This window comes from Oryctolagus cuniculus, chromosome 11 (assembly GCF_051225735.1).
Source record: "Oryctolagus cuniculus isolate XC-2025 breed Fujian yellow rabbit chromosome 11, ASM5122573v1, whole genome shotgun sequence".
NCBI classification, from domain to species: domain Eukaryota; kingdom Metazoa; phylum Chordata; class Mammalia; order Lagomorpha; family Leporidae; genus Oryctolagus; species Oryctolagus cuniculus.
Genome location: NC_142877.1, coordinates 105,180,910 through 105,203,657, shown reverse-complemented (window position 1 = coordinate 105,203,657; position 22,748 = coordinate 105,180,910). Strand labels below are relative to the sequence as shown.

General features: G+C 36.3%; 1 protein-coding gene across 4 annotated transcripts in view; it reads right to left on the bottom strand.

Annotated features, from left to right (window-relative positions):
• PARPBP (PARP1 binding protein) overlaps nucleotides 1-22,748 on the bottom strand; it is an 88,949-nt gene that overhangs the window by 11,598 nt on the left and 54,603 nt on the right. For all 4 annotated transcript variants that reach the window (XM_008256982.5, XM_002711227.6, XM_051845816.3 and 1 more), the window contains 5 exons: nucleotides 17,515-17,685; nucleotides 15,442-15,596; nucleotides 6,494-6,677; nucleotides 3,736-3,914; nucleotides 636-717 (listed from right to left, as the gene is read on the bottom strand). In XM_008256982.5, the coding sequence (XP_008255204.3) occupies nucleotides 636-717; nucleotides 3,736-3,914; nucleotides 6,494-6,677; nucleotides 15,442-15,596; nucleotides 17,515-17,685 (771 nt within the window). The remainder of the gene's footprint in view (nucleotides 1-635; nucleotides 718-3,735; nucleotides 3,915-6,493; nucleotides 6,678-15,441; nucleotides 15,597-17,514; nucleotides 17,686-22,748) is intronic.

Here is a 22,748-nt window from a genome sequence, read left to right as displayed (position 1 = left end):
GTATACAGCTGAAATAGAAAACTAAAAGCTTTGCTAATTGGGACTAAATATCCAAATGGAAATACACAAATGATGAGTTAACAAACAGCACCCATATGGGATGCCAACAGAGGCCCCACCAGCTACGCCACAGCCCTGATCCCAAAAAAATTTTAAATACTTGAAGAAACATATTATTGACTACTATTAGGCACAAAGATTTTATATGACAACAGAAAAACTTATTTCAAACTAATGAAAATTCAAATGTCTGCAGACAGGTACAAATTTTAAATTACACAGTATTTTGAGATTCAGTTTAAGCCACTAAAATTATAAATGAGAACGCTATCTCTTATTTTCCCCTTCATTCATTCAACAGATTTTCAACCCTTAACAGCAATTAGAAAAAAGCAATAGCAAATAGAAAATTTCATTCCTTATTTTAACGTTAAATAAACTGGAAACAAATTAGTCAAGACTATAGAAATGAAAGTTTCTGCATTTCGGTATGTTAACTGATAACTCATTTTCCTTTGCATTCCTATTGTGCCATATACAATGTATATTTATAATATTGAGTTCAGCTATATATATCTATTTCTTCTAAAAATAAAACCTATCTATCATTTTCATGGCAGTACATGAAGTTGTACCTTAATGTTTTTCTCCTGCATTGACTTTTGGACGCGTTCTCTTAAAGGTTTCAATGATGAATTACTCACTTGCGAGGGAGATCTATTTAAAAAAAAAATAAAGGCAAACATTTATTGCTATGGTTTGAACGGTTGTGTCCCTCCCAAATTGAAATTAAAACTTAATCTACAGTTTTTAAGGGGTTCTGCCTTCATGGACAGAATCAGCATCTGTAAGAAAGCATTTGAGGGAGACTTTTTGCCCTTTCACCTTTTCTTCCTGGTGAAGACAAAGCAAGAGTATGCAGTCTATGAGGGCCAATCCTTCACTACACAGTGAATCTGCTGGTGCCTTGATCTTGGATTTCCAGCATCCAGAGCTTTGAGAAATAAATTCTGTAATTCACAAATACAATCATCTACCATTGAAGTGTCTTATTAAGCCACCCAGAAAGGCCTAAGCCACTAATAAACCAAAGCAACTTTAAGTTTCCCTTTAAAAAAAAAAAAAAACAGTTACAGGATAAAAACAATTGAACCTATGTGTTTATAATAGTTCATGAAAGAGCTGGAATTCCTATTTGAGCATTAAATAATAATAATTTGGCTAATTAATTCAGTAAGTATTTCTTGAGCTTCTACTACTTTTAAGGCCCTATACAAGATATTGTACAAGAGAGAAAGTCGATTTGCTTATTGGTCACAGATGTGTTTGGGCATCTGGAAATAGGAGTAAAGAAAATAAGCCATCTACACAAGCTAAAATTCAAAAGAGTAGGAAAATTCAAAGAGAAAAAGATAGAAATAGGAGAGTCAGAAGGCACAATGGAGATCTTGAGCCAATCTGTTTTCCTCAAGCAATTAACCCTTTTTGGCTTACTACAGCCAGAGTCAGACCCTTTTGATTCAAAAGACCATTATATAATACTTAATAATAATTAAAGTCTACCCTAAGAAGGAATAGCTGACAAGCTTATATTGACTTAAATTTATATACCACATTGTCCTGCATTTTATCATATTGGTGCAGACCATTAACACAGACTGGGACTTGTCTGCACAATGGAAATGCTAATGTAGACTCCAAACTGTAAACAATTGAAATGTGTTTGGCAACATCATAAAGTACAGGAAAATCTTTTTCAAATCGACTTGAGGATTAATTTTGTTTGATAAAATTCTAAAAACAGAAAATTATTTTCTCTAAGAAAATGGTAGAATTCAATCTGAAAGAATATTAAAAATCATTTCTATTTCTACCTAAGAGCAAATTTTGCTAGACTAAGCTAAATAGAGGAAAAAAAATGTTCATTTTCTTTATACTGTTTCCTATGATTCCAGTACAAGGTACAAGTAAATGCTTGGTAACAGAAATTTTTGTTGTTATAAAAACATTTGGGTATTTTTGGGTAAAATGTAGAAGAATTACATCATGGCCAGATATAAAAGACTGCTCATGGGAAGCTAGCAAAGAAAGGAGATCTAAAGGATTTAAATTTTATATTTGAATGATAGACCATAGTAAAGTTTCTCTTAAAATAGAAGAGAAAGGATCCTAAGACATAGAAGAAGGTACATAAGGCAATCATGAAGAGATTGCACAATTTTAGACTTACAACCAGTTTCCTAAAAAATAGTACCAGTAGAAAATAGAAAAGATCAAAAAGTAGGATAATTTTGTAAAAATGCTCTATATTGTATTACATACAATCTAAAACTTTTAATGTCTCAAAGTAAATGTTCACTTAAAAATATGACCAACTAACTTAACAACTGGCCTAACTATTGCTAAACAGGTAAGCATCTGCTTATGACTGCACTGTATCTCCCACCCCAACATATATATGTTGAAGCCTTAACTTGGAGATAAGACTTTTAGGAGGTAGTTTAGGTTAAATGAGATCTCAATGGCTGGGGCTCTAATCTGATTTGGCTGAGTGGCCTTATAACAAGAGGAAAGGAAAAGCCAAGTAGATCACGCGAGCACACAGCAGGAAAGCAGTCATCTGCAACCCAAGAAGAGAGCCCTCATGGGAATCCAGCTGGGCTAGCAGATACTGATGACAGATACTGGCCCAAACAGCAGCAACCTGCTGTTGTTTAAATCACCTAGTCTGACATTCTATTAGGACAGCCCACCTAGACTAAGTATCAGTGTCTTACACATACAGTAGCTCCTTTTAGGCATTCTTTTGGTGATTTCCAAAAATCAGGATCACATGAAGCAGGTGATCATTCTTCTGACAACAGTGGCCTAACACGATGTCTCAATGCCTATCACCATTCACTTCACTTCATTTCATTAGGCAGGCATTTTAGCATCTTACATCATCGTCATCATATCTTACCGAGAAAGTAAGATATTTTGAGAGTCTACACTCGTATAACTTCTATTATTCTAATTTATAAATTAAACTTTTTCATAGGTATCTAGGTACATATGTTTGTACAGGAAAAATCATACTATATTGGATTCAATACTATATCCGTGGTTTCAGAGATGTACTGGGGGAAGCGGATACCACTGTAATAATCAGCACTGATGTAATTTGTAGTATTTTTCTTCATAATGTGAGAAAGAAGCAGTATATGTCAACCCCATGTATGTTTGATGTATATGATCTCTACTGTTCTTAGGCAGAATAGCAGTCCTTGGAGCACAGGCCTGGCACTTTGGAGAAAGATACCCTTGCTACTTGCTAACTGAGCTCCCTTGGGCAAAGTATTAACATACCTCTCAAGTCTCTAACTCTTCATTTATGAAAAGGGGTTATTGTAAGGGTTCAGATAAGATAAGTGAAACTATTTACCAAAGTTCTTATAACAAGGCAAATAAATATTTCAAAACAAAAAATAAAAGCAAAAACCAAATGCTGAATCCCCAAACACCTGCACCTGCCATACTCACAAAATACTACCTTTTGTATATAGCTTCTTCACATTTAAATGTTCACTCCCTTTTAACTTTTATTTTCCTTCTTTAGACTTTTCTGTAGCACAGAAGTTTCCTACCATAAGCATATCTTTTACAATTAATCACAATTTTTTTACAATTAATGTTTTTTTTAAACGTTCTCTAGAGTTAACATTCACATACATATGTAATGTCCACATTACTTACCTAAAAAGTGTAAGCACAGAAATTCTGTTAGGATGAATTGTGTTTTCATCATCATATAAAAGCTCTGCTTTGTTTTTTGTAGGAGCACTGGCTGCTTCTTCATCCAAAAGAACAAGTAAGGTTTTCACAGTATCTCTGCCACAGTATGCAGTGTCATGGTTTATGGCAAAAGATTTTGGCTAGAACAAAACATAATTTTAAGCATAACAGTCATTCCAGGTAGGTGAACTGGCCACATTTCCATTTCATATGCCACTGTTCCACTTCCACTGTTGTTGAAGTAACAAAACATCAGCTACGAGAAATGGACATAAGGCATGTGAACGTTTCTCTCCTAACCCATACTTAAGTCAACCTTATCACTTTCCAGAAGTACAAAATAGTATCATCAAAGGAAGCTATCAGGCTCTGGCCAAACTATCACTGAGCTTTGAGTCAGAAAAATGTAGCCACCATCTAGTTGTGTGACCTCAATTTCATAATTTAAACTCTGAGTTTTTTTTCTATTATACTAATGAGAATAAATCCAAAAATGAACTATTATTTGACATTCATTGATGATCACTGATAAGTACAAACTATGTCCAAAGCTCTATGTCTGAAATTAAAGCTACAAAGGAGAAAGCCAGTCAAAAACCATGATCTGGGGCAGGTGCTGGAGCTTCCCGTATCTGAATGCCTGGGTTCACATCTCAGCTCAGCTTTTGAATCTAGTTTCCTGCTAATGGACACCATGACAGGCAGCAGGTAACGGCCCAAGCACTTGGCTCCCTGTGACTCATTTGTGGAACCTGATTCAAGTTCTAGACTCCTAACTTCAGCCTGGCCCAGCCCTGGCTGTTGTTGGTATTTCAGGGAGAGAACCAGTGGAAAGTGAACCCAGTGTCTCTGCCTCTCTGGGTCCACGCCTTTACCATAAATATTAAAGAAATATTTTTGAAAAAAGAATATAAAGTGTCCTTGATAAGACTGAGATAAAATACCTTGCTTTATTAGCCAAGAATAACAGCAATATTACTTACATTTTATAAAACTCATGAATGGCAATATTTACAATATGAGTATATTCCAGCATAAAAATGTTATCAAATTTGAAGCGGGGTCACAAAGTAAGATACCGTAACAGACCAGTTTAGAAATGAAGGGACTTGAACTAAGATAAAAGTAGCAATAAAGAAAGCAAATTAAAAAGAGAACAGAAAAAAACCTTTGTGACTAGACAGAGTAATAAAAGAAAAAAAAATGACAACATAATATTTTATTTAGATCCATGAGAGGATAAATTCTGAGGCATTTCTGGTTGGGTTTAATAGCAACTTACCTATTGTATGTACTGTATAACTCTGAGGAAGTTGCTTAACTTCTCTGTGTTTTAAGTTTACTCACTGGCAAAGTAGGAGCACTCAGAGTGCCTAACCCGCAGAGTTGTTGGACACTGTGCCTAGATTTCAAAGCTGCCTTTTCTGGACATCCGTTGTAGTGCTGCCAGGTTCCTCAGCTTTCATCAACATGGTCTTGGCCTCCTTTCTCTCTACTTGGCAGGCCCAGGCCACCAGGTGAAGCATAATGTATATAGCTTATATAGCACCACTGAAATTAAAACAAACTGCCTATCACAATCTGGTGCTTAACACACATTTTCCCTCAGAACCAGAGAATTCCATACTGCTTAATAGTAATTTCACTGAGTTTTATCTGATTGCATTCTTCCAAGATTTCTGATTTGGTTGAAAACATAAAATTAAGAACCATGTTGCTTGTATCTTTATTTCATCTGCCAAGAACTGGGAGACATGAGTGTTCTTAATGATCTGAAATTCAAACAGTTCCTGACTTATAAACTTGTAGTAATTACCTGGCTGACATCTGAGCCAAGCTCATGGGGATTAAGACACATGAAGTATATGAGGCAACATGGTAGAATTTCTCCCTATACCCTGTTTTCAAAGTAAATCCAAAAATACACATCGTTACAAAAAAATAGCTAAAAATTGTCTCCAAGGGCTGTGAAAGAATAAACACAGAAACAAGCAAATCAGTAAAAGACAAAAGTCTTTCTCTATACACTTGCTGCCAGTGTTCTGTTAATTATGCTAACTACAATGAGTAGATTATAACTCATAACCAAAACTGTGTTTTACAAAGACATGGTAGTCCATTACACACATAATACTGTGGTTAGATTCTATTGTATTTGACTATTTGCATAAAGAAATCAAGAAAGGAATAAATGTTCTAGGAATAGACAGTTAAAATACTGCCAGGTATGGAGAAAATTGGGTTGCAGGAGATTGGGAATGGAGGTAGGAAATAAGAGATCAGAGTGCTATAAAGGAAAAGTATATTGCTAAATGGAGGCAATTTCTAGCAGGGCTGTTGCTGTCCTATAGAAGGCTTAGTATTGGGGTCAGAACCAGAGAAATCAGGCTTTCATTTTATATTTGAGTAAATGGAAAAAAGAATTATAAGAATAATTATTGAAAAATACCACAAAACACCTTAATATCCATCAGGAATTATAAATATTTAGTCTAAAAGAGATTACCTCATTTTAACACAATTTGTCTGAAGATGTTATGATTTACCCAAGTGAAACATAATCTTATCTAATCCTATTAGTAAAGTTTAATTTTCAACTGCATCTTAAAAGGTAGGAAACACATTCTTCTGACTTAAGTAGCAATAGTAAACCAGTTCTTCAATAAACGGAAGAGATAATGTTTTGTAAACAAGGATAATGAAAAAGAGAGCTTATTACCCGTGCAGGACTGATGTCAGTGGTGCTAACAGCTACGCCTCCTTGTTGAGAATTGATAATATTTTTAATCCTCAATTCCAAATCCTGAGCAACTTCCTCGACTGCTTTATAAAAAGCATCCCTGCTGTTCTGGCCTTTCATCAGCTGCATCTTTATCACGGACAGTATCCGACCCCCTGCAATGCTGAAAATAGAAATAAGATTGCCTCATAATAGTATTCTAAATGGCAACATGCTTATAAACTTGAGAGTGTAATTCTTAGAGTTAATCAACACTTTTCAAAGGATATAGCTTTGATCTTATAAATCAGTGAAGTACTTAAGAAAAAGGTGAGAGCCATTGGAAACAAGTTTAAAGCTTGTCTAAAAGCAAGTGATTAACAAGTTACTTCTTTCTTGATTTGAAAGCTGATGGGAAATAATTTAGTTACATATGTAGTAATATTCAGATACAGTTATGAAAACATTACTTAAAATATGTACATTTACACACAACTAAGATAACAAAAGCAGCTCTTATTCAATATCCAGAATTCTCCATTATTTTAATTTAACCTTAAAACCTATTCAATAAGTTGTTATTTTTACCTCTAAATCACAAATGAGAAAACTGAGACTCACAAAGATTAAATAACTTGTCCAAGAACACATGGCGTTCCAGGCTAGGGAGAAAGGAGACTAACCCGAAACATGTGCTACTGCATTCTGATTTGTGAAGGGTTATCTTATACGAAAGGAAATTAAGCAAGTTAGTACTGATCCAAAGCAAACCAGACTGGGTACGGCCGACCGACAAGTGTTTTTAAAACATCTGAAATCAATATTTCTCCATATCAAGCCTGACCCTGATTTAATGTTGCACCTCCTCCTCTAGAGGACTTACCAGGGAACAAAACATACAGGAGAAAGTGTGAGAGATATTCAGGAGGAAAGATCTTGGTCTATTCCAAGAAAGAAAGCAGAGATGCCTGACAACAGAAGAAGCCTCTCTTTAGAAGTCACAGGATCTCTAGCACTTGCAGGTATCCCTGAAAGGCTACATAGTGAAAACAGAAAAGTGGTCTGGTCTCAGGGATATGGCTGCCTGAGCACGAATCACAGCTCTGCCGTTTTGTGCCTTGGGTACACATTTACTTCTCTTAGTAGTGCCATAAAGGAAATTATGAATCAAAGTCTTCACCCTCACTGCCATAATTATTGCCAGGCTTTATGGGTTAGAGAGCAGCTAGGTTCCCTACAAACACTGGCAATAAAAGGTATGTCAAAAAGTTCATGGAAAGATGAAATTAAGTTATTTCAGTGCAAAAAAATAGAAATCTAGGTATAGTTTTTTCATAACATACATTTTCCATGAACTTTTGGAAGACCCCCTCATATGACTGTTCACATCTCATTAGTTGGTCTAAATATAAAAAGAAAATTAGGAGAAAATCAGAGACTCGGTATACTATGGTAATGCATTAGACCAGAGGCTCCTAATTTTTCCTGATTCTTGAAATCACAGTCAATGGTTGTTTACATCAACTCTAGATTCTATCCTACTAAATCACCATATCCAGAGAAGGGCATTGGATGATTGCAATGGTTTAAGAGTACTGCAGGTGATTTTCATAGTAAGGGGCTGGGAAACTTTATGGAAAAAGTGTCTCCTTAAGAAAGGAAGCATACTGTACTCATCTTATTACCAGTTTACACTTGACACACAGAAGAGGTGATTTCTGTCTGTTGAATAATGAACATTATCACATGCAAGGATCTAAAGTTCTAATGGTAAGAAAAAAGATATAACTACATAGTAATTATTATAATATTGTGATTATTATTATTTGCAACAATAAAGTATTTAGGGGGTTTGTGCTTACTCCATGGTAGACCAGATACTCTAGGCAAGCATCTCACTGAGCTTGGCAGAAACAAAGGAAAATTTTCAAGTGCTTCTGAACCCTTCCTCAGAAAGGAACAAAGGAGCTGGAGAGGTGAGCTGGAAATAAGCAGGATGAATAATGTTTTCTTGAGGACAAACATCCTAGTACAACTGTGATTGGTACACAAAGCCCTGGGCTAGCAGCAAAGTGGGAGGGCATAGCCAGAGACTGTCACATTCAGTCTGAACCTTCCAAGTGGGCAGGGGCGAGTAGGCCTCTTTAGATTTATTCTATGTAGTTCATATTTTGAAACTATTTTTAAAAACTTTTCCTCATTAGTGATAATGTAGAAATACAATTGCTTTTTTCTTTTTCTTAATTGGCCTGGTATCAAGCAACACAGTTAAAACTACTGCTAATTTTAGTAGTTTTCCTTGATTCTTGGAATTTTCTATATATAAAATCATGTTATCATCAAATAGTTTTATTTCTTCCTTTTCAATTGTTAAGTCCCCTATTTCTTTTTCTTGCCTAACCTGACCAAATTGGACATCCAACACTATGTTGAAAAGAAACGATGATAGCAGGAACTCTCATCGCATTCTTATTCTTAAGCTGAATGCTAAAACATTTTACCATTAACTAGGTTTTTGTAGAAACCCTGTAGTCAGGTTAAAGCCCTTATTCTTGGTTCCTCTTAACACAGAGAGGTTAGTCCTAGAGGGGGGTTGTGTTTCCTTTCAGACCCCCCACCTTGGCAGTCCCTGGACTTTGTCCCTCTGTCCCCTCAGACTTTAGTGACTATAAGAATAGAATCTCCAATTCACTAAATTCAGCAAATGCTCTCAAGATAAAAGCTGGCTTTCCTCCTTCACCTAGTTTTTGACCTGTATTTCCATTACATTTGCCTGCTCAGCAATGCATTTAAGAAGCATTTTTAAACTATGTTATCCAGCATTAGTATTTTCGATGAGGGTCCATCAGGGGACCTAGTCTGCCATACTTCTTGTAATTAGATGTCTGAATACTCTAGGAATTCTTTTATGGGCATAAAAACTTTATTTCCTTTCATTTTCATTTGAGAACCCAGAAATGAATTGGATGAAATGTAGCTAAAAGGAAAACATAATTAGCACTATGTGTTATTTCTGGGAATTAATCTCTAATGGAAAAGTTCTGGAAAACTTTCAAATGGTTAATAAAATATGGAAGACTGCCTTAGTGTCAATTATAATAACAACAAATGGTTCAATTTATATTAGGAAAAAGTCACCTTTGACATCCTTTTCCCATTTCTCCTACAGGAACAAAAATGCAAAATTTTAAAGATGATATAACTCACCAACAGAACTGTATTTAGGAAGAAATTCCTAAGACTTACATTTCAGGGACTAGCATTCTGATGTAATAGGTTAAGCCACCACCTGTGATGCTGGAATCCCATATGAATACTAGATGGAGTCCCAGCTGCTCCACTTCTGATCCAGCACCCTACTAATGCTCCTGGGAAATCAATGCAAGGTGGCCCAAGGACGTGGGCTCCTGTCACTCATGTGAGACAGGGATGAAGCTCCTGGCTCCTGGCTTTGCCTGACGCAGCCCCAGCCAATGTGACCATTTGAGAAGCAAACCAGTAGATGGTAGTTGTCTCTGTCTCTCTGTATAATTCTGCCTTTCAAGTAAACAAATCTTTAAAAAAAATTCTTATTTCAGACATTTGCCAAGATCAACATTTTTATCTGTGGCAAAATACCCCAAACCTGAGTGCTATGACTACTGCTATATATTTACTGTTAAAGAGTCAACCATTGGCCAGCGCCACGGCTCAGTAGGATAATCCTCCGCCTGCGGCGCCAGCACACCAGGTTCTAGTCCCGGTCAGGGTGCCGGATTCTGTCCCAGTCCAGTCCAGCTCTCTGCTGTGGCCAGGGAGTGCAGTGGAGGATGGCCCAAGTGCTTGGGCCCTGCACCCACATGGGAGACCAGGAGGAAGCACCTGGCTCTTGGCTTTGGACCAGTGCAGTGCGCCGGCCGCAGTGGCCTCTGGGGGATGAACCAACGGTAAAGGAAGACCTTTCTCCCTGTCTCTCTCTCTCACTGTCCACTCTGCCTGTCAAAAAAGAAAAAAAGTCAACCATTAACTCTTTTATATCTGGCAACATAGTGGCTTAATTAAAGTTCTTGCTTCTAGAACCTAGAAATTCTGGAAATTTTAACTCAAATGACACCAGGACACTTGTGCCATGCACTAGGAATGCAAAGTGAATAAAAATCTTTTTCTTTAAGAGGTCACAATGGATCATGAGATACAATGAAATACTTAAAGCTGAGGGAGAGCTGGAATGCTGAAGCAGGAGGAAGTATTCAGAAGATACATTAGGATAATTTTGGATAAGCACTAAGAGGGGAATTTAGATGAGAAAGAGGAAACCAACTGCAACTCCTGACTTCTAACTGCATCACACCAGGGCCCTTGGGCAGAAAAAGAAACAGGAAGCTACTGACAAAAGTCACAAATCCCCTGGCACTAAGTAATAAATTCAGACAAATGGCCAGTAATAATTCCTGGTAACATGCTTGAGAGGCAGTAGATGGCCCAAACACCTGGGTTCCTACCACCCAAGTAGGAGACCAGGATGGAGTTCCTGGCTCCTGGTTTCAGTCTGTCCTAGTCCCAACAGTTGTAGACATCTGGAAAGTGAACAAGCAAATGTAAGGTGTCTGTTCATTCTCTCTCTCTCTCTCTCTCTCTCTCTCTCTCTCTCTGTGTATGTGTGTGTGTGTGTATGTGTGTGTTTGTGTCTGTCATTCTGACTTTCAAATAAATAATCTTTAATAAAAAGCTACAAGTGATTAAAAGTGCCACATAAAACATATTAAAAATGTTTCAAAAGCATTTTTAAAAAGAAAAAAAATTTTTAAGGTTTATTTATTTATTTGGGAGGCAGATTACAGAGAGAGGAACAGAGAGAGAGAAATCCTCCCTCCACTGATTTACTCCCCAAACATCCATGACCATGGCTGTGGCTGGGTCAGGCTGAAGCCAGGAGCCAGGAACTCCATCCAGGTCTCCCACATGGGTGCATGAGCCCAACTACGTGGGTCATCTTCCAGTGCTTTTCCAAGACACATTAGCAAGGAGCTGGATCAGAAGTCTAACAGCCAGGACTTGAACTGGTGCTGTGTGGAATGCCAGCATCAGAAGCAGTGGCTTAACCCACTGTACCACAATGCCAGCCCCCAAGAAAAAAGTTTAACATTAGATTATACCAGATAACTTCAACCAAATTTAACATTCTATTAATATATATTTAGTCCAGTATATAATGCAGGTATATAATAAAAGTTTGTATAATAAATGTGAACTATAGAATTTTAAAATTCCAAAAACAGGGAATTAAATTATATAAACTGAAACCTCTAAGACTTTTTCAGGTAAAAGTATATAGTATGCATTTTATGGTGGCATCTACTGGCAAAGTATAGAAATGCAGCCAACCATAGCTAAAATGGCTTCAAAAAAGCTGGCAGAGAAGCAACAAATACGAAAATCAATTTCTTACAAAATTTATCTTTGTCTATTCCTCTTCCATCCCTGGACTCAGAAGTTATTGTCATTCCTCTATTATAAGTAATACAAGCTTACCCTCAGATACAAAACACATTTTTATCCCTATGTTTTAAAATGAGAAGATGAAAAGGCTAGAACGAGAGACTGGCAGGAGTTAGATCATAAACAGTCTTGCATATCATATTGAGGGTTTCTTGGAATTTTATCCTTTGCCTAAAATGTTACCATTGAAGGATTTTAATCATGGGAGTAACTTGCTGTTTCAGAAACATCACTCTGGCAGTAGTGATGATAACAGACATGGACAACACAAGACTGGAGGTAGAATGGACAACTCAGAGACAAGTGAAAGAGTGCAGGCAAGAAATGATGACAGCCTGAAAATAGATAGCACAAATACTGCAAATAAGATAGTAGCTGTGGGAATAGAGATAAGGAGAAGAACATATACAAGTCAAGAAAGAAGAACTGATGGATTTGAGTGAATGAAGGGATAGAGAAAGAAGAAATATGACTTTAGGATATGTATGAGAAGTGACCAGAGTAACAATAAGTGGATTCTCACAAAAGATCAAAGGAAGAATAAAAAAGTGAATGAGTATGAGTCAGTCAAGTATAGACAAATAAATAAATAAAAATTGAGTGTCTATTTTGGGCCAGAAATTATGCTAGGGCTAAGGAATATAAATGAAGAAAACAATAAACCCTCATGGAGCTTGCTATTTCCTGAGAAACACACATTAAATAATTAGAAATAGAGAAGTGGGAAAAAGGATAATTTTTTTTCAGTAATTTGAAATGTATAGGAAGCATGAGGAATTAGAAAAAAACAGAAAAGATGGCTTTTTTTTTTTCCTTATATTCTTTATGGACTGTTCCAAAAGTACTATTCTAGGAAGATACCGAAATTGTAAGACAAAAGGAATAACCAGTGGAGCAATACCCTAGTAAGTTTTCTACAACCCCTATCTCTGGCTCACTTCAAGTTCATCCCTCAAGATTAATCTTGACTACAACACCCATGCAGATAAGCATTCTTGACACAAATATTATCACCGGCTCCCAAAAAACTATGTCAAATCTCCTTTCCTCTATACACATTTATTACAAAATGAATATAAGCACTACAAAAACACAAGTCATGAAGAATAAAATAAAGATTTCTCAAGGGGACCATTAAATGCCCACTTGACATCATTTATTATTTAGATACCCACTTTTCAACATCTTCTCTACAAAACAGAATAATTATTCATTATGACCAGACAAGATAACCAAAATAAGTGGCTGCTGAGTTAAAGAAGTCTATTCTCACCCTAAATGCCTCTAAATAATATATTCATTTTTAAAGACTTGTATTTATTTTATTTAAAAGTCAGAGTTACACAGAGACGAAGAGGCAGAGAGAGAGAGAGAGAGAGAGAGAGTATTCTATCGGCTGGTTCACTCCCCAGTTGGCTGCAACAGCAGAAGCTGGGCCAATCAGGAGCCAGGAGCTTCTTCTGGGTCTGGTGGGTACAGGGGCCCAAGGATTTGTATCATCTTCTACTGCTTTCCCAGGCCATAGCAGAGAGCTGGATCGGAAGAGGAGCAGCTGGGGCCTGAACCGGTGCCCATATGGGATGCAGGCAGCAGCTTTACCTGCTACACCACAGCGGTGGCCCCAACAATGTATTTCTAAGCTGCTGATCACTTACTCAACCAGAAATCTCTCCAAAATTATAACTAATTACTTCGGATTGAATATACACATTTACCTCTGCTCCCTGCCAAAATCTCACTAAAATGAGATAAAAAGAAAGAGTTTTACATTTATAAAGAAAAGGAAAATGGGAGAGAAGAAAACAGCTGAAGATGGCAAAGACATTTCATGGAACTATGGAAAGATGAAAAGGAGGCATACAAGTGTTAACTGACTAACCAGAAGAGAGATGGCTAAAACCTAAGCAATAACTAAGAAGACATCAGTAAAAAGCACTATCAGAAATTCTTAGGAAGTGAAGGCAATCCTGAAAGCAATACAGGCAAGCGACTTGAGCATCTGCATAAGGAACACTTTCACTGCTAAATCTCTTCTATTCTGAGCAGCCAGGCTAGTTCCCTTCTCCCACCTTGGCATGGACAGTGAGATTACTGTTAAGAAACTAAGCCAGAGAGGCTCCAGACTAAGGAGTCTTAAGGACTAGAACTAAAGGGACTACATATGGAACTGTGAGATTCAGCATAAACCTAGGCTACTTCAAATTCCAAAGTGTTTTGCATATCTGCAATTTAAATATGAATACAAGCAAGTGATTACCTCTAGATCACTTGTAAAAGAATTAATAAATCTGAAGTATTTGAATTCCCTATCCCTCTCCCCTTTGTTATGTATAGCTCTATAATATACATATCTAATCCTAAAAATATATATTTTTTAAAATTTTCTGTTACCTCAGGAAAAAGTGGACAGCCAATAAATTATCTGGAGTACAGAAGATGTAGCTGATAGTATCTATAAGAGAGATGCAAAATCCTCTTGCAAATTTACTTTTTTGTAATGGATATCCATATAAGAGGACAGGATGCAAGTCAGAATAAAGTCCTAAAAATTATTCTTCTTAGAATCATAAAATGGAAAGAAGTTATATAAAATGAGATATAAAAATTAAAAGAATGAGTACCAGGATCAGAACTGAGTTCAGATTCCAGCTCTGCTATTTAAGAACAAAGTAACCTAGGTAAATTCCTGGTCCCAGTTTAGTTTCTTCATCTCTAAACTTGCAATTATAATAGTACCTACCATGTTAGATTGTAATAATAACAAATGACAATCCATGTAATGAGTTTTTAGCATAATTTCTAACACATAATAAGTGTTCAATAAATACCATCTATTTTTGTTATAACTAGGCGATGGGATACCAATTAAATTGAACCTGCTCCACACCCTGATTGCTAGCACATACAACCCACTTCTGCTCCCCAATTAATCTACAACTTACCATCTACAACACCTACATCACAAATGGGAGTCTATCAGATGAAAAAAAATACTCTAAACTCCAATATCATATAAAAATAAGACCCAGAGGAGCCAAAGATCAAACATAAGAAAAAGAAAAATCAGTAGCAGAAAACAGAATAGTGATTTCATGATATATTTGTCAATTGTCTTCTTCATACTTGATATCACGTTCCTTTATTGCTATATAAAAAGTTTATTGAAATTCTTTAATCAAACATGCCCAGTCCTCAAAAATCTGTTTCTTAGAGATAAAGAAATATAACCCTCTTCTCTAACAAAATGTAATTTGGACATGCCTTTTGATATGGGCAATAATTTTAGAATCACAGATATATGAAAATTTAGGAGGGAAGATTACATGGTTATAATTCATTCACCTAGATATTTTGTTTCTTCTCCCTGCCATTTGGTCAGATACTTGGTCATTTCAGTATCTCTTTTATTCCTCCTCCTTCTTCAGTGCAGTTTTAATAAAACATATTTGTAAATTATGAAAAGTCATTACCTTGGATTTGATATTTCTCCAAGAATCTCATCTAATTTGTCAATGAAATTAATAAAATTAGACAATCCCTTTGCATGTGTCCTTAAAGGATCAGACGGTGATGGTGCATATCCTTTCCCTCCGAGCTCTATTGTCCTAATAAATGATGTAGCCACCTATAAAATAAATGAGTTATTTACATTTAAAAATAATTTAGTAATTTAAAAACTATAATTCTCTTCATGAAGTTACTATATCCATATAATTCTGGGTATGTCTTTTTCAGAAGCTAACAAAGAAACAGCTGTTAGGCCAGCACTGTGGCGTGATGGGAGAAGCTACTGCCTGAAGTGCTGCATCCCATATGGGCATCAGTTGGAATCCTGGCTGTTCTGCTTCTGACCCAGGTCCCTGCTAATGTGCCTGGGAAAGCAGCAGAGGATGGCCCAAGTCCCTGGGTCCCTGCAACCACATGGGAGAACTGGAGGAAGCTCTTGGCTCTGGTCTGACCCAGCTCTAGCCATTGTAGCCATTTGGGGAGTGGGCCAGCAGATGGAAGATCTCTCTGTAACTTGGCCTTTCAAATAAAATAAAATAAAATAAAATAAAAAGGAAAGAAACAACTGTCATGCAGAATTCGTGCTTGGGGCTGGCACTGTGGCACAGTAGGTTAACGCCTTGGCCTGAAGCACTGGCATCCCATATGGGCTCCAGTTCAAGACCCGGCTACTCCACTTCTGATCCAGCTCTCTGCTATGGCCTGGGAAAGCAGTGGAAGATGATACAAATCCTTGGGCCCCTGTACCCACATGGGAGACCTGGAAGAAGCTCCTGACTCCTGGCTTTGGATCGGCACAGCTCTGGCCATTGCAGCCAATTGGGGAGTGAACCATCGGATGGAAGACCTCTCTCTCTGCCTCTCCTCTCTGTGTAACTCTTTCCAAATAAATAAATCTTAAAAAAAAAGAATTCATGCTAACAAGGGTGTTGGCAATGACACTCAGCTGTAGATGGAAATTGAGGAGCTAACAATGAAGAAGAAATTAAAGGTTATAGAACATATTCATAAAAACATATCAATGACTATAAACAATTTGCTATGAATACATTCTTATGTAGATGAATTATTGGCTTTTGGAACTGGTAAATGAACAAAGACATTTTATTTATCAACTAATTTGTTGTGTTAAACTAGTAAATTGGTTGGGCAACTCAACACTTTAAAATCTGTTTCTTTAACCTGTAAAAGAATCACTAAATTCCATCTAGCTTTGACATCCCAGGTTTACTTGATCATGTGGAGTTCAAAAAGCTTTGCTTTTATAATCATGAAAATATTTGATAGGTATATAAAAGGTATCCACATCATAAATGAAATGTTCTAAAGAAATATTTTTCCCCAAAAAAGTATTTTAGTGTATTCTAAGAAAGACAAATTTTATAAAATGTCAAAATAATTTCAGAGAAAAAATGTAAACTAAAAATGGATATGATCTAATAGTTTGGAGGTCATTTATTGGTTAGCCCAGAGGACTTATAATAATATGACTTAATGTATGTAAAGTGTTTATGTGTAGTGCCTACTGCTATCAAAAAAAAATAATTTAGGGGAAAATAATATGGTCACATAACTTAAGAAACAATAGATTAAGTAACAAGGTTAACTTGCTTTAAGTTATAAGCAGATGTTGTGATACCAGAACTTCTCAGAGTTCTTGATATACTAATATGTATTATGTATAACCAATAGGGGTACATATGACTCATTTTTAAACTTTTTGCCCATGAAAACATTTATCCAAGGATCATTTCACAGAGATATTTTGCCTTCAGAAATATTTATTTAGGGAGAATTCATCAGGGCCAGCACTCTACAGGCTATGTGTGAGGAAATACTGCCTTAGAGAAATTCTTCCCTGCCAACCTTGAAAGATAAAGTAAAAAACAATACTGAAATTTCAAATACTGAGATATACATAAATTAACTGCTTAAAAGATGTTTCATCATACAGTTATAAGAACTCTACATTAGGGGACATGGATCTACTGCTCACAGTGTTTTTAAACAATCTTGAAAATAGAACATATCCATACCAAAAAAATTGACATGTGTTTCTCTCGAGCAGCATGTTTCAGATCTGTGAAGGCTTCTCTTCCAAGTCCTCTGTCAGGAATATTAAGAATGTGAGCCAGAGCCAGGTCATTCTTTGAATTCACTAGCAAGTTTAAGTAAGAGAAGATAATTTTTTTTGCCAGTGTCCGCATCTGTACAATAAAATATTCGGTTATGTTTGTTATTATAATTGGTCCCAATGCATAAATAATTTCACTTTACATGCTATAAAAATGCATATGAACATTCAATTACAATACTTCTCAGTTCTTTTAAAAAATTATCACATAAACCGAAAAGTTAGGATAGACAATCAATATATTCTTGCTCATAATATCAATTTGCTGTCAATAAAAAAAACTGAATAACTACCACCAGAAAGGTTGGAAAGTGGTTTTTAGAAAATGATATGAAAAACACACTCCAAATATACATTTCTGATGAGGCTTCATTTTATCTACTTTATCATTTGCCACTAATAATAGTCAATAATAAAGAACCTTGGGGCTTAAGGGATAAGCAAGTGCCACTATTTGATCCTATACCTATATATCTATATCTCCTATAACAACAGATATAAGACCTGAAGTTAAATGTTTAAATTTTTAAGAATTGCTAGATCTTAATTTTGATAATATAAAACAGCAAACAGATGATTAAAATACAGATTCAATCAAATGTGAAGCTAGTAATAAAGTGTATTTGATGTTGACATTAACTGGCTTAAAACAGAGCCTCATACCATTCAAGCACAAGATAAATAATATTTGGGATAATTTGGTAAAGACAGCTGATCTTCAAAAAGTTCATGAAAATGCATATTATGAAAAATTTTACATGAATTTCAAAATTTTTTGCAAAGTATCTTTTAATTCCATTTTACACAAACTTTTCAAAGCCCCCTCATAGACTGCATTTTTCCTTCATGTTGCAAATTGATAACCCTTAACATTTAATGATGTTTTTCATAAAATTAGCTTTAGTAGTTACCCAAGGCTTTGCAATTTCTTTCTTTTTTTTTTTTCCTCAGTAAAATATTTTTTTTTAGATTTTTTTTTTTAACTTTTATTTAATGAATATAAATTTCCAAAGTACGGCTTATGGATTACAATGGCTTCCCCCCCATATCGTCTCTCCCACCCACATCCCTCCCCTTTCCCACTCCCTCTCCCCTTCCATTCACATGAGGATTCATTTTCGATTCTCTTTATATACAGAAGATCAGTTTAGCATACATTAAGTAAAGATCAACAGTTTGCTCCCACACAAACATAAAGTGAAAAATAATAGATGATTTTTTAAACGATGATGAAATCAGATCAGACCTATTGTCATGTTTAATCCCAGTAAGAGTCAAGTTGGGAATTGATAATTTCTTCTTCTTTTTTTTTTTTTTTTTTTTTTTTTTTACAGAGGATCAGTTTAGTATGCATTAAGTAAAGATTAACAGTTTGCACCCCCATAGAAACACAAAGCGAAATATACTGTTTGAGTACTCATTATAGCATTAAGTCTCAATGTACAGCACATTAAGGACAGAGATCCTACATAAGGAGTAAGTGCACAGTGACTCCTGTTGTTGACTTTACAAATTGACACTCCTGTTTATGACATCAGTAATCTCCCTATGCACCAGTCATGAGTTTCCAAGGCTATTTCTAACACTGAGGGAAAAATGATTTGTGAATCCTAAAGGTAACAACTTTAAAATATTAAGGAAATTTTTAAAAGAAAAATCATGTAAAGATACAAAGCACCCAATAAGCAGACATAGCTAGAGAAATTAATTTTAAAAGAACTCCAGCAACAGGGTTAAATATTACAAATTTGTGACTATTCAAGGCCCCAAAATTCCAGTAATGGAAGAGAAGGGAGTGGTCATAAGAAGCCTGTAGATAACAATTAAGTCTGTGGTTTCCTGGACCAAGAGTATACTAAAGTCCTATGGCTCTGTCTGTAAAAAATAGAGGTGATTAAAGGCGCAAAGGGCCAAGATGGGAGTATAGCAAAAGGACGTTCAGAGTCGCACAGGGAAAAATAGATAGCTAATGAGCAGAGGGGATACAAGCCAGTGACAGAATCATAAGAAGTTCCTGCAGAGTAGCCCAGGAGTCCACCAGAGACTGCTAGGTCCACAATAAGGGAGAAATGAGGAAGGAGAAGTGGTGAAGACACAGCAGAGACTGAAAAAGGAAACTGGTGCTCTCCCTTCTCCGCAATGAACAAGGTGAGAAGTCATGAGTCCATGGGATGAAGGAAGTCAGAGATCTCTATGATGAGAATTATAAAACAATACAGAAAGACGTAGAAGAGACAAAAAAAAAAAAAATGGAAAAACCTTCCAGGTTCATGGATGGATTGGAAGAATCAATATAAAAATCTCCATTCTTCCAAAAACAATTACAGATTCAATGCGATACCAATCTACCAATCAAAATACCAAAGATATTCTTCTCAGATCAGGAAACATGATGCTGAAATTCATATGGAGCCAAATTCATATAGAGCCTCAAATAACTAGAGCAATCTTACACAACAAAAACAAATCCAGAGGCATCACAATACCAGATTTCAAGACATACTACAAGGCAGTTATAATCAAAAACAGCCTGGTACTGGTACAGAAACAGATGGATAGACCAATGGAACAGAATAGAAACACCAGAAATCAATCCAAACATCTACAATCAACTTATATTTGACCAAGGAGGTAAAACCAGTCCCTGGAGCAAGGACAGTCTCTTCAACAAATGGTTCAGGAAAAACTGGATTTCCACATGCAGAAGCATGAAGCAAGACCCCTACCTTATACCTTACACAAAAATCCACTCAACATGGATTAAAGATCTAAATCTATGACCCGACACCATCAAATTATTAGAGAACATTGAGGAACACTGCAAGATATTGGCAAAGGCAAAGAGTTCTTAGAAAAGACCCCAGATGCACAGGCAGTCAAAGCCAAAATTAACAATTGGGATTACATCAAATTGAGAAGTTTCTGTACAGCAAAAGAAACAGGGAAGTGAAGAGGCAACTGACAGAATGGGAGAAATTATTTGCAAACTATGCACCTGATAAAAGATTAATAACCAGAATCTACAAAGAGATCAAGAAACTCCACAACAACAAAACAAACAACTCAGTTAAAAGATGGGTGAGCGACTTAGACATTTTTCAAAAGAGGAAATCCAAATGGCCACAGACACATAAAAAAATTGTGGGGGAGGCTGAATCTCGAAAGGCTAGAGAAACTTCCTAAGCCTGCCTCGAATTTGAAAACCTGTCTTTAAGTTTCAAATCCCTGGTGGTAAACCACCTAGCCCAGGGCGCTTTTGCCTAAGGATCATTGAGGTGGTATAATAGGATTGGCTAAAACCTTTTTGCATCACATCACCCCACCCCTTGCCCCCAACTGCTCTGTACCACAGCTATATAAACACCTCCCTTTTGCAATAAAGTGAGATCCTGGTGACTCAAGTCCCCACATCTGATTGTCCCAGGGGAGGCTGAGTGGCATGTGGCGCACTTCCCCTCCTCAGCCAAGGCAAGCTGTGGGCAGCCTGCCTAATTCTCCAGTGAAGAGGAAGAGTCACCGCAAAAAATGTTCAGGACCACTAGCTGTAAGGGAAATGCAAATCAAAACCACAATGAGGTTACACCTCATCCCAGTAAGAATGGCTCTCATACAGAAATCAACAAACAACAAATGCTGGAGAGGATATGGGGAAAAAGGTAACCTAAGCCACTGTTGGTGGGAATGTAAATTGGTAAAGCCACTATGGAAAACAGTAATGGAGATACCTCAAAAATCTGAATATAGACCTACCATATGACCCAGTCATCCCATTCCTGGAAATTTACCCATGGGAAATGAAATTAGTAAACAAAAGAGCTAAATGTACCTCCATGTTTATTGCAGCTCAATTCACAATAGCTAAGACATGGAATCAACCTAAATGCCCATCAACCAAAGACTGGATAAAGAAATTATGGGACATGTACAGTATGGAATACTACACAGTAGTAAAAAAAAAAAAAAAAAAAAAAAAAAGAAATCTGGTCATTTGCCAAAAAAAAAAAAAAAAAAAAAAAGGATCAATCTGGAAAACTGGAAAACTTCATACTTAGTGAAATAAGCCATTCACAAAGGGAGAAATAATATATGTTCTCCCTGATCTGTGAGAACTATAATAGCACACCTAAAATGAATGCTGTAGAAATGAAATTGACACGTTGGGAAGCAATGACTTGAATAGCTCTCATCTTGACTATCAAGGAACAATTTTTAACTTTTTTTCTTTGTCACACTGTATGTTAAACTCTTAACATAGAGTTAATCATATGTATATAAAAATTGAAAATAGATCTCACTAAATAAGAGGGAATAAGAGGGAAGAGGAAGTTGGTAAAGCTGTATGGTTTTGCATACTTTTCTACAGACTCTCTTCTAAGTGTACAGTTTAAGAACTTGTCATGGGACTTCAAATTCCATTAAAATTGGTGGTAAATTTTCCATCTTAATTGTTAAGGTGATCATATTAAGTGTTAAAGTGAACATATAGATTGGATTAAGTATTAAAGAAATCATATAAATAGTATCAAGTGCCTGGTAATAATAGTAGACAGAATTAAAAAGGAGGTAACGTCCAACATGGGAAGTAGTCTACACAGCAGACTCATAGAATGACAATCGCTTTAAGTAATACTCTCACATCAGAATCAGCCCTTAAGACATTGGGATGTGTCTGAAAAGCCCATGAGAGCAGTTCAGACATGGAAAGCCAAGACACTGTGGGAAAAAATATCCTACATGAAGGATCTCTGTGAGTGAGACCCCAGTGGGAAGAAAGGAGGGGCCATCAAAGAAGGATCTACTTTTCTCTGAAGGGAGGAGAGAATTTCCACTTTGCTTATGGCCTTGTCTAAATACTGACAGTTTGTGGTCACAAAAAGCTTCCATTTCCTTAGTAGCACATGGCAAGAGCCTCGGGTGATCACTGACATCATAAATAGGAGTGCTAATTGTTAAATTAACAACAGAAGTCACTGTGCAATTACTCCCCATGTAGGACCTCTGTCCTTAATGACTTCTACCATGAGAATTAACTGCAAAACTTGTTCTCAAACATTACACTGTGTGTAGGGGGGGTACAAACTGTTGAAATCTGTACTTAGTATAGAGTTGGTCTTCTGTATATAACATTAATTAAAA